General features: G+C 39.0%; 1 protein-coding gene across 4 annotated transcripts in view; it reads left to right on the forward strand.

Moving 5' to 3' along the window:
* Nucleotides 1-12,346, forward strand: part of PSME4 (proteasome activator subunit 4) — a 106,731-nt gene that overhangs the window by 11,113 nt on the left and 83,272 nt on the right. For 3 of the 4 annotated variants that reach the window (XM_020809917.3, XM_020809918.3, XM_072987540.2), the window contains exons 3-4: nucleotides 606-722; nucleotides 4,056-4,115. In XM_020809917.3, coding sequence (XP_020665576.3) covers nucleotides 606-722; nucleotides 4,056-4,115 — 177 coding nt within the window. The remainder of the gene's footprint in view (nucleotides 1-605; nucleotides 723-4,055; nucleotides 4,116-12,346) is intronic. The other variant, XM_020809919.3, reaches the window with a different exon arrangement.

The following is a 12,346-nucleotide window of genomic DNA, read 5'->3' on the forward strand; positions in this document are numbered from 1 at the left end:
TTGATTAATTACTATGTTGTTTAATTGGTTTTAGTGTGGATTTTAATTGTCATATTATTTGATCAGTTTTTTTATTGTGTCAGGCATCAGAACTCCATATACTGCTTTTTTCAGTAGAAAGGTGTGATGTGAATGAAATTATACCAGATTATAAATGATAGGAGTGGGCTGTAGTATTGTTCCTCTCCCACCCTTTTAGCACATGGATTTGCCTTCCCTTCCCTTGTTAGATGTGGTTAAACATTCTGTCAGCATGGATATAGTGATGATGGTGGACATAATCATAATTGCATTCCCATTTAACTAGAATTTGCAAACTTTGTTCAAATTTATTTTCCAAACTTAATTAAGAAGGGATCTTGCATAGTCCTGTGGTTATCATTACGATGTAGCCTTACATCGGCATCTAACCACCATTTGGAAAAGTTGCTTTAATCTGGTGTGCAAAATCCTGAGAGATGTTTCCTGTAAAGTCAATGACTGTTAGGAATCTGCACAAAAGAAGAGGCAGAAACGGGATCAGATCTTCTGCCATGCTGTTTATGGGTTTGAATGATATGATAGAGTATGAGCAGTAAATAATATTATTATTATTTTTAATTCAGGAAAAAAGAACTTCTTTCAAGGGATGACTTAGAATTACCGTGGAGGCCACTTTATGAAATGCTGGAGCGGATATTGTATTCTAAAACAGAACACCTTGGATTAAACTGGTTTCCAAAGTAAGACTTTTTTTGGTTAGGATTTTAACGTTAAATGAAATATGTTAACCTTTCTAATCTGTGAGATACTAGTAGAAATGTTGCTTTGATTTCCAGAGTAAAGTGAGATAAAATTTAAGTTGAAATTAATTTGTAAGATCAATCTGCACAGTGATATTTTATAGGAATTTAACTGCTTTATGCTTGAAAATTTACATTACAGTGGTGCCTCGCACAACGGGTGCCTCACACAACGATGAATTCACACAACAATGGCTTTTTCTGATAAATTTACCGCCTCACACAATGATGTTTCCTATGGGCGATTTTCACACAACGATGTCTCTTTTCCCTCATTTAAAAGTGCCTTAAACTGTATGAAACCTGTTTTAAATGCTTGCAATCGTTAGCCCACCTCCTGAACCCTATGCAAATGTAATTTGGTGTTGTTCTGAGTCTTCGTTAATTTTTGGTGATTTTTTGTTTTTCCCTCATTGAACTCTATTGAACTGTCCCTCCAATACATGTCAATGAGAGAGAAAACAAAAAAATCACCAAAAATTAACGAAGACTCAGAACAACACCAAATTAAGTTTGCATAGGGTTCAGGAGGTGGGCTAACGATTGCAAGCATTTAAAACAGGCTTCAAACAGTTTAAGACACTTTTACAGGAGTGAAAAGGGGCATCGGAAAGAGCTTTAAAAGGGAAACGGAGATCAAAGAGCTCTTTCCGATGCCCCTTTTCGCTCCTGTAAAAGTGTCTTAAACTGTTTGAAGCCTGTTTTAAATGCTTGCAATCGTTAGCCCACCTCCTGAACCCTATGCAAACTTAATTTGGTGTTGTTCTGAGTCTTCGTTAATTTTTGGTGATTTTTTGTTTTCTCTATTGAAAGCCATTGAATGGTCTGTCTAATGGCTTTCAATGGAGAAAACAAAAAATCACCAAAAATTAACGATGACTCAGAACAACACCAAATTAAGTTTGCATATGTTTCACAAGCTGGACTATCGATGCCAAGCATTTAAAACAGGTTTCAAACAGTTTAAGGCACTTTTAAATGAGGGAAAAGAGACATCGGAATGCCATTCAAATGCATTGAGTCGGCTTCAATACATTTGAATGGAGGAAACATTGTTTCACTCAACGATGTTTCCTATGGGGATTTTCGCTAAGGACGGCAATCTGTTCCAATTGGAACGGATTAACCTGTTTTCAATGCATTCCTATGGGAAATGGTGTTTCACAGAACGATGTTTCACACAACGTTGATTTTTTTGGAACCAATTAACATCGTTGTGTGAGGCACCACTGTATTTAAAAAAAAGTTACTTTGTCTTCAGATTGCTAATATTTACTAACTCTGTCTTGCTTATCAAATACTGTAACTTGTTTTCTTTAGTCATCTGAATTGAAGAGAACAAGATTTAGATCTTATAGGCCCCTTCCAGCTTCCTTATTCTATGATTCTATGTTTCTAATTTCTTTTTCATTATCAATGAGTATTCTTCTATCCTACTGTCTATGCCTACTTCCTCTGGTTCACAAATAAGATAATTTTTTATTAGAGTAATAATCTAACTAGTGTTAAATTATTTGATACTTCTAAGCTGCAGCTAAAACATTTGCAGGTAGTGGAAAAAAGGTGTATGCTGGCATTCAGGTTGTCTTCAAATGGGATAAAAGTGGGGAGGAGATAGGGCTGCTCATATAAAATCAATCTCGAACGTTACCATCCCTTAGTTCCTGTTTTTTTTTACATTGACTGACGAGATCTGAATGGATGGATGTGTCAAACCTGAATACACTTAAACATGAAGAGACGTTGCTTCATGTAGTGCTTTTCCTGTGTCATGACATTTCAGTCCATTCTGCTTACAGAGGAAAATGTCAACAGTTGCAAGGCCTCAGGTCCTAGAGAGCTGCCAACAATTGGAACAGAAAGTTTTGAGCTGGGTTAGGAATAAGGAACCTTCAGCTCATGGGCCTGTTACAATCTGTGGGGGACTATATCTGGAGTGCTGATATCTCTTTAGGATGCAACCTTCTTCCCCCCAAAAATAGATATTATCTCTGATCAGTGATAGCAGATTTCCCAGTGTCTCCTCACCTCTTCTAAGGAAGACCGTAAAAATCCCTGGACAGCATGAGGGCATTTGAGGATAACTGGTGTCATTCAGCCCTTCTCCCGCAGTCCAGCAAATCATCCCTAACCCCTTTCCAACTTCTCACAAAGTTTTAAAATGGCTTCTTAAAATTCACTGCAGGCAGGACCTTAGAAAAGCTTGTTAAAGAGAGCTGTATGGTAGGGAGAACTTATGAATGTCTAGGCTCTGAACTTCTGTATTATTGAGAGGGACATGCTAGCAGTGGAGTGGCCCTGTTCACGTTTGGGCATAGCCCCATCCACTCCTGGCAAGTGGCCCTTAACATGTTCCTCTGGAGGCAATTTGGTCCTTGGGCTAGAAAATATCCCTCACTATTAACCTGGCATTATTGTTGAGAGTAAGTTGTATCTAGCCATGTAAGGAAAATTCCAGCTTTAAATCATACTGATGGAGCCATAGCCCAGTGGTAGAGGATGGAATTTAGTCTCAGAACCTCCATCGTTCACTATGTAGTATCTCTAGTTAAGTAGTCATGGAGCTAATGCAAGGCAAGTAAATTTACCCACCTTGCTATCTGTGTTCTTTTAAGGAGAGTAGTTGAATCTTGGACATCTGATAGATAAATACATCTCCTTCTGAATTATGCCAATTCCCTCTAAGTCTTGTATGTTTCAGTCCATACAGCAGGTTGAGATACACTCAGATCTTTTATGCATGCAGAGGGTCTTCTAGACTCTCAAGAGCAGATTTGCATGCAGTATTTCACACTGTTACAAGGTATTCTTTTCTATGTGTGTATGTGTCTGCAGGGCAGCAGATCTGGTTTTTATCAAGCCTGAGTCATATACCATATTGGGTATATGAGGCTGAGTCAGGTTCTGTGAGTTGTAACCAAATATTGCTTCAGGACAGGCCATTTTCAAAATGCTGTAGGTAAAAGTGTTGCTCAAGTTTAGAGGTTGGGGTCAGTCCTGAGAGGGAGAAAGTCTCAAAGCAAAGTGTTACTTTTTAAAGGCTGTCTAAACTAGATCTTAAAATAGTGCAGTGCGACCTTTTCTGTCATGGTGTTATGGCAACATTGTTTACATTATCTATTTCGCTGTGGTCCCCTTTGGGGGATGAACAAGGATAAATTTAAAAGACAATAAATACAAATGAGATCATTTGAATTTTTGTTTCTTTTGATTAATTTCTGCAGTTTCCTTTTATCTGTGTTTTGTCTTAAAATATTTCTTCTTTACATTCAGTTCTTGTCGACCAGGCTTGTCTTCACCTAAAACATTTGTGCTTAATGTTTTACATAGGTGGTAAGGATGAATTTATTGTTTTTGTCTAGCTCTGGCCAATGTGTTATCTTCTTGCATGGTCTGTTAAGCTATAACACTTGTCACATATACATAACTTTTCTGCATATAAGACTGAACAAGAACCAAACCAACCAATGTTAACATTACACCACTGTTTATGGGAATGTCGCACTGTATTTAAAACTCCTTGTGGGAAAACATGTGTGAAGTGGCTGAAAAATACAGTTATGTGCTAGTGTCTGTTAACCCATAAATGTATTATATGAAAGCAATGCTTTAGTTATTAGATATAATTTGCACAAAGCTTTATAAATGCATGAATTTAACTTTCTCTGGAGAGTGGTGGAGAGTGGTTGAGGAGAAAGCTAAGGAAGATAGTACATTTTTAAAATAACCTTTGATTTGAGATGTATAGTGCAGTGATGTGTACTATAGTAAGTATCACTATGGTCAATAGGGTTTATTCCCTAGTAAGTGTATTTAGAATTCTAGACTCTAAATTTGCCATTGCTAAAGAAGGTTCTGTGACTTGGGTTTGGGAAGGGGGTCTATATGAGCATCCAAAACACATGTAATAAGACCTTGCAGAAGTATCCCATGTCACTGTGCAAATAGAGCTTTATACTCACCAGAGCTTTAGACAGATTCAGGCCTGTGTTGTTTTCATCACAAGAAGAGACGCTCCACTGGAATAGATCAAGGTTCTGTGCAGCATCCAGATCTGTTTAGTAAGCTTCCAGGTGGGGTTTGAAGGCAGTAAACCTCACTCTATACTCGCAAGCGACTATTCAGAGCATATGCCTCTGAATAAGGAGGTTTGATTATCATAGGTTAGTAGTTAATCCTTTCTTCATGACTTTGTCCCTCATGAGTTTATGACAAAAGGGAGACTTTTCTGGATATATCTTCGTCTCTTAGCTCACTAGGTTATAAATTATTGGAATTTTTTAGTTGTACATGATAATATGTTTAGCACTTATGTTTTCTAATGAATTTTTGTAAATAATTAGTTATTTTCAGTGATAAATACTTCCATTTTGTGGGCCAAAGGAGGCATGGCCTTCCACTGAACCTGTGACTCAACCATTGTGTCAGCTTACCTTTTCTCAGGTTCATAATCAAGGCTTTTTAGGCAAAAGGTTGCTTTTGTATATACTCGTACTCCTATATGGTGGTACACGGCCACAGTATTAGCTTAGGTGAATCCTTCATCTCTAACCTGGCGTCCAAAAAAGTTGACTTTAGCCCATGGAAACGGCACTTCTTCAAGTGCCACAAAATGCTGCCTGTTTCGTTGTATTAACACAGTTATCCCCAGAAATAACGGTGTAGTTTCTTCATTCTTTAATCATGTATAAACATGAATGAATACAGTTTAAAAAATACCTAAGATAATGCATTTATTCATCAGAGAATCTCAGAGACTAATAGCTTGCCACTATCAAATATATTAATTAGTTGTACATCATATAGCCAATCACTTCTTCCACTTTAGTCTTGTAGCCTTCTCAGAAATGCAAGTAATCAGCTTGAATTTCGAAAGTATTTCCTCCTGACTGACCTATCATTTTTCAGCATTTTCTTAGTAAAATCTGATACTGTGTCTCCTTGATGAATTGCAGCTCCCCTAAGCAATATTACCGATACTTTACAATGTTTTTGTTTGTATCAGCGTAAAGGTATGGTTATTGAAGCACACACTTCAAAGAACATTAATGGAGTAACGGTGAATCCTGTGAATACTTAGTGGTATTTGCCCCACACCCTACTTCAACTCTTATGGAGGAGAGTAATTTGTTCTTTAATAAATATGATTTAAGGTTTGCAGAAGTCTGTTGACCATGCTTTAATAGACTGATATGAATAGCGCTTATAGAATTTGATTTTCATAAACTTAAAATTATCCCCACTGGTATGTTTAATTATGGAAGAATGAGAGGAAGCAGAATTCCTCCCCTTCAGTGCTGTGTGACAGACGAGGAATGAGCAGCTGTTGTGGGTGACCCAAGCTCTTTTCTCTTTCCTTAGATCAATGTGTTTGTAGCCATATGGGTACAGTGGACTGAAATGCACAAGAGTAGGTGATGTGAGAATTTCTGTTGTGCCAGCTATGTGTTTAAAATGCCACTAGCTGTTGCACGTTCTTGAGACCTTGGTGTTCAGAGCAAAAAACAAGAAATGTGGGGAGTTAAGTGAATTTTTATTCTTTACGCTGGGAGAGGCAGTATGTGTTTCTGCAATTTTGCTTTATAGACCTTTCCTTAAAGAGGAGTATGCGATTTTGAAGTGGAATATCATTTGTGTAGCTTACTGATCCCTTAAGTGATTGTTAAGTATACCTCCTATGTCTTTCCATCCCAGGTGTGGCACTCTTACTGAACAGTTAGGTTAATGCCTTTTCCTGTTTTTCACTCACCACCCTGTCCTTTGGGTTGCATCATTAGGGCAAAGGGTTCTATCACCGTGTGACTGGCATTGTTCTGTGGGACCAGTGAGAATTGTAAGGCAAAACATATAGTGTGTCGTTGCCCTTTGTCTTCATATACTGTACCAGGATTAATATTAAAAACAAAAAGTAAAGAGTAAAGTTGTTCAGTGTAAACTGGTATTATTTTATTATGTTATACTGTATATGCCTATGTTTTTCATTGTAGTGGAAGAAATTAGGCCTTGAAGGATTGAGTAAATCTACAAGCAGTTCACATTTCAAAGACATTTCGTTGGTACTCATTTAAGAACTCTTAAAACTTCCCTTGCTCATCTGTCTATACCATACATCTTCCTCTTCTTCCCCGGCTTTACTTTCAGTTTTGTGTCAGCTGTCTTCCATCCTTCACTCCTTCTGTTTTCAACATTGCTTATTCCATTCCTTGCTTATTCAGGTTTACAACTTTTCCCACTGCTTTTGCATTTTAATTCCTGTCTTAATTAAGTAGTCTCCAAAGAACATCTTTTCCCCCTTTCCATTTTCTGTATTTTCAGTAAGATAGCTGCCAAGCTGCTGTTTTGCTGTAAGCTTCAACACCCTTCTTCAATGAAACAGAGCTACTTAGTGACATTTTTTCATTGCCTCCCCGTCAGTTTGCCTTGACTCAGTCCCATTTGCCTTTTTCCCTCAAGCTTTATTGTTCACCCACCCCTTTGTCAGATTCTTCTTATTCAGCTGTTGCTAATGCCTAATGCTTGATAATCTCTCTTTCTCCGTAATTCAGGTGGATTGGAAGCCATGCTATCCTGATTCAGATATTAATAATTTAATTTTTTTAAAAAAACATATTTTACTCCACTTTTCTCCTTTAAAAAAAAGGACCCAGGATGGCTGACATAAACAGAATATTAAAAGCTTTCTCTGCCTATCAAAACAGGTAGATGCCATTCTGACTGTGGCCCTCTCCGGCTTCTTGACTTGGAGCTGTAGAAGGGAAGTTAAAAGTACATGGGCATGATTCTCAAACTGGGCCCAACACAAGACCAGAGCCAATCTCTGTCCTCGTCCTTGAGTCTAGCTCTTGAGAGTTAGGGAGTAGTTTTCTGTTCTAGCAGCTCCAGCCCCAAGTGTAGAGCTAAGAGAGGAGCAAGAGATTTTTTTTCCACTGCTGTGTTTCAAAGATGTAGCATAACATCAAGGAGAAGACTGCCGCTTGAATGCTGGCGGTGGTTCTTGTTGTTAAAAAGTTTTTTTGTAGAACAACAAAGCTAGCTAAAGTTTGTAAACCTTTATAGATTTATAGCCTTCTGTGAGTCTTTTTGCTTTATCTCGTAGTTTCCTCAACACAGACAATGTATTTTCTCTTTATAAATTGTTACTCCAGCGAAGTTTTATCTGCACTCTAATGATGGTTTTTCACCTTGCTGAAATCAGCTGGACTAGAAATGGCTTGCTATTCTGAGCAGATGAATATTTCAAGTCATTCATTGCCAGAGGCTTCACCAATACATGTGCCCTGCAGTATAAATCTGAAATTACATTAATGGCAATAAAAATTAAAATTATGTTGCTTGCATTTACTTTTCATATTTGTGTATGTATAGTATTATTCACTATAATGAATAAGAGGCATGAATGAAAATTAATGGATCACTGCCTTGTCGTGGCGAAGGGGCTTGAGTAACTCAGAGAAGCTATGGGCAGTGCTGCGCAGGGACACCCAAGATGGACAGGTCATTGTGGAGAGTTCTGACTAAACGCGATCCACCTGGAGCAGGAACTGGCAAGTCACTCCAGTATCCCTGCCAAGAAAACTCCATGAACAGAAACAAAAGGCTAAACGATATGATGCTGGAAGATGAGCGCCTCGGGTCGGCAGGCGTCCAGCATGCTACTGAGGATGAGCAGAGGACAAGGACAAGTAGCTCCAGAGCTAATGAAGTGGTTGGGCCAAAGCCGAAAGGATGCTTAGCTGCAGACGTGCCTGGAAGTGACAGGAAAGCCCGATGCTGCATAGAAAAATACTGCATAGGAACCTGGAATGTAAGATCTATGAACTTTGGTAAGCTGGATGTGGTCAAACAGGAGATGGCAAGAATAAACATTGACATCCTGGGGGTCAGTGAACTAAAATGGACGGGAACGGGCGAATTCAGTTCAGACGATAAACATCTACTTCTGCTTCATTGACAACACAGAAGCCTTTGACTGTGTGGACCATAGCAAACTATGACAAGTTCTTAAATAAATAGGACTGCCTGACCACCTTATCTATCTCTTGAGAAATCTATATATGGGACAGGAAGTGACAGTTAGAACTGGATGTGGAACAAATGATTGGTTCAAAATTGGGAAAGGAGTACAACAAGGCTGTATATTGTCTCCCTGCTTATTTAACTTATATGCAGAATACATCATGCGAAAGTCAGGACTGGATGAATAGATTGCCGGAAGAAATATCAACAACCTCAGATATGCAGATGATAGCACTCTAATGGCAGAAAGTGAGAAGAAATTAAAGAACCTCTTAATGAAGGTGAAAGAGGAGAGCGCCAAAAATGGTCTGAAAGTCAATATATAAAAAAACTAAGATCATGGTTACTGGTCTCATCACCCCCTGGGAAATAGAAGGGGAAGATATGGAGGCAGTGACAGATTTTACTTTCTTGGGCTCCATGATCACTGCAGATGGTGACAACAGCCACGAAATTAAAAGACGCCTGCTTCTTGGGAGGAAAGCGATGACAAACCTAGACAGCATCTTAAAAAGTCGAGATATCACCTTGCTGACAAAGGTCCACAGAGTGATGTATGGAAGTAAGAGCTGGACCATAAAGAAGGCTGACCACAAAAGAATTGATGCTTTTGAATTGTGGTGCTGGAAGAGACTCTTGAGAGTCTCCTGGATTGCAAGGAGAACAAACCTATCCATTCTTAAGAAAATCAACCCTGAGTGCTCACTTGAAGGACAGATCCTGAATCTGCGGCTCCAGTACTTTGGCCATATCATGAGAAGAAAAGAGTCCTTGGAAAAACACCTGATGTTAGGAAGGTGTGACAGCAAGAGGAGAAGGGGATGACAGAGGATGAGATGGTTGGACAGTGTCATCGAAGCTACCAACATGAATTTGACCCAACTCCAGGAGGCAGTGGGAGAAAGGAGGGCCTGGCGTGCTCTGGTCCATGGGGTCACTAAGAGTCGGACACGACTTAATGACTAAACAACAAGAAGTTTTATTCACAGGTGTTATTTAGGGCTAAAATACATTTTAAAAATAAAAGTGTATGTTTATAATGATTATTGGATGGAAGCTGAATATATTAATATCCTGGCCATAAATTTTAGAGGAGTGAATCAATTGATAATGTCAGAAAAGGTGGTTAAAAGGTGGTTAAAAGCCGCCCCGAGTAGACATGGTCTAGAGGGGCGGGGTAAAAATCAAATAAATAAATAAATAAATAAATAAATAAATAAATAAATAAATAAATAAATAAATGGTTTTACTATTTATTTATTTATTAATTCGTCCATTCATTCAGTATTTCTAAACTGTCTTTATATAATTCAACCAAGGTGTTTTACATAAAGCTGTTAAAAATCAATTCAACAGTATTTTTGTATAGTCATACAATTTTTAAAAACAAAAAACCTAACTGTCATAGTAAAGGTAAAGGACATTTTTAGTCCAGTCGTATCAGACTCTAAGGGGTGCTGCTCATCCCGTTTTTCATGCCGTAGAGCCAGCGCTTGTTCAAAGACAATTTCCGTTGTCACGTGGCCAGCGTGACTAGGGAGTGCGTTTTACCTTCCCACCGAGGTGGTACCTATTTATCTACTCACATTTACATGCTTTCGAACTGCTAGGTTGGGAAGAGCTGGGACAAAAACGACGGGAGTTCACTCCGTCGCGTGGATTCGATCTTACGACTGCTGGTCTTCTGACCCTGCAGCACAGGCTTCTGCGGTTTAGCCCACAGCGCCACCATTATGTGTGAATGTCATAGTCAAGCATAATACATTGAAAGCAGAGCATCAGCAACTACAGTAGTACTCATTAATCATAAGGAAAGAAAAAAAATAAAATTGTAATTGCTTTTGAATTAAGCCAGAAACTGTTTCTCTTTATTTTAGGAGGGGCATTCAACTGGTATGAGACTACAGTGGAGGAGCCCCCACTCATCATCCTGAATCTCAATTCTGAAGGCAGGGCCAGAGCCTTCCTTGATTATTGCAGTGAATAAGAACTGCTGGATAGCTCAGTGGTTTAGGTATCTAGCAGCAGAGCCAGAGTTTTGAAGTTCGATTCCCCACTGTGCCTCCCTGACAGGTGCTGGGACTCAGTGATCCATAGGGTCCCTTCCAGCTCTGCAATTCTAAAATGATCATATTACTATAAAGGAGAAGGCAGCCCTTAAAATATCTTAACCCCAAACGTTATGATTTTTAAGCTGGGTTGACAACATGTGGCCATGGGCTGCTTATGTCCCCAAGGAACCAAATGCACCCCACCCATGCTTAAGATTTGGGGACCTGAACGTTTCTCTTTGTGCTCCACATGGGAAATAAAAGGTGATGTTGTCTTGTTTTGAAGGGCTGCAGCATCTCTGGAGTCCCACATCCCCCAAACTGTTTAATTTTTTTTAAAGGAAGAACTGTTTTGTCACTGGAGAGGGTTAGAGGTTTTTTCAGTTTAAAAGCACAGAAAAAAAATTAGAGTGAGGGATCATGGGAGTAGGTATGGCCACAATAGGTCTAGAAATGAGCCTCTGGGTCCTTTGGACCTCTGGGCTTGCCTTCCCCTGCTTTAAAAGTTGATAACAACTTTTCAGGATTGGATGGAAACATGGCAGGCAAAAATGTGTGTTTTCTTCTAATATTGGTGTACTGTCATTAGTGGAACAGTTCTTATTTGTGTATGACATTAGAGGCATTTTGAATCAGTTGGATTCAAAAGGTAGATCTATGTTTAAAGCATTACAAGAGTCTAACCTCAGTCTTTTAAGCATCTGAATCACTATGGCAAGTTCTTCCTTAATGAAGAGATTTGTGTAGCTGGCACACTGAGAAATGCTCAGGAAGATGCTTTGAGTTACTGATGCCATTTCCGTGCCCATCGATAAAGATCTAAAAACATTCTCAAAGGACTCGGTTTCCCCAACTCAAAGACCTACCTTAATTTTTGGTTTAATAGTTGTCATTTTCCCTACAATTGATTACAAGTATATGTTCATGACATTCATACCATGTCTGAACAGATGAAAAGGAAGAATAGAGCTAAGTATCATGTCATCATAGCACATCACAGATGTCTAGATGGTTTGTCCATTTTTTGGGGGGGGTAGGTTGTTAGGAAGTGTAAAGAACAAGACAGAGCTCAGTGGAATTATGCATTAAAACTGCTGTGAGAAAGAGAGCATCTCCCCAATTCACATCGCCACATTGCCTGTTAGTTGTGCATTAGGTAGGAACAGGAACACTGAACATCAGTGCAAACCCCAAAACCCCCAATCTGTTTATCAGATTGCTGTCATTTTCCAGTGTGCAAATTGGACTGAAAGTGACCCTGGTGTTCCCTCTGAGTGTTTGGAGTGAGGCCATTGTTCTGCTTGTGTGCCTTGCCCATTAAAGACGTGCTTCTGTCAAATCAATATTTATTGCAGTTAAAGAACAGGGTTTTTTTGGCACAGTTCTCATGTCTGTTAGGAATACCTGTAGGAATACCTTTTAGTCAATTTACTTTATCTCAGAGCTTTGTGGACCATTGTGTCACTTTCCAACCCTTCTTTCTTTCAAAATCGGATG

Source organism: Pogona vitticeps, chromosome 1 (genome assembly GCF_051106095.1).
Source record: "Pogona vitticeps strain Pit_001003342236 chromosome 1, PviZW2.1, whole genome shotgun sequence".
Classification (NCBI taxonomy): domain Eukaryota; kingdom Metazoa; phylum Chordata; class Lepidosauria; order Squamata; family Agamidae; genus Pogona; species Pogona vitticeps.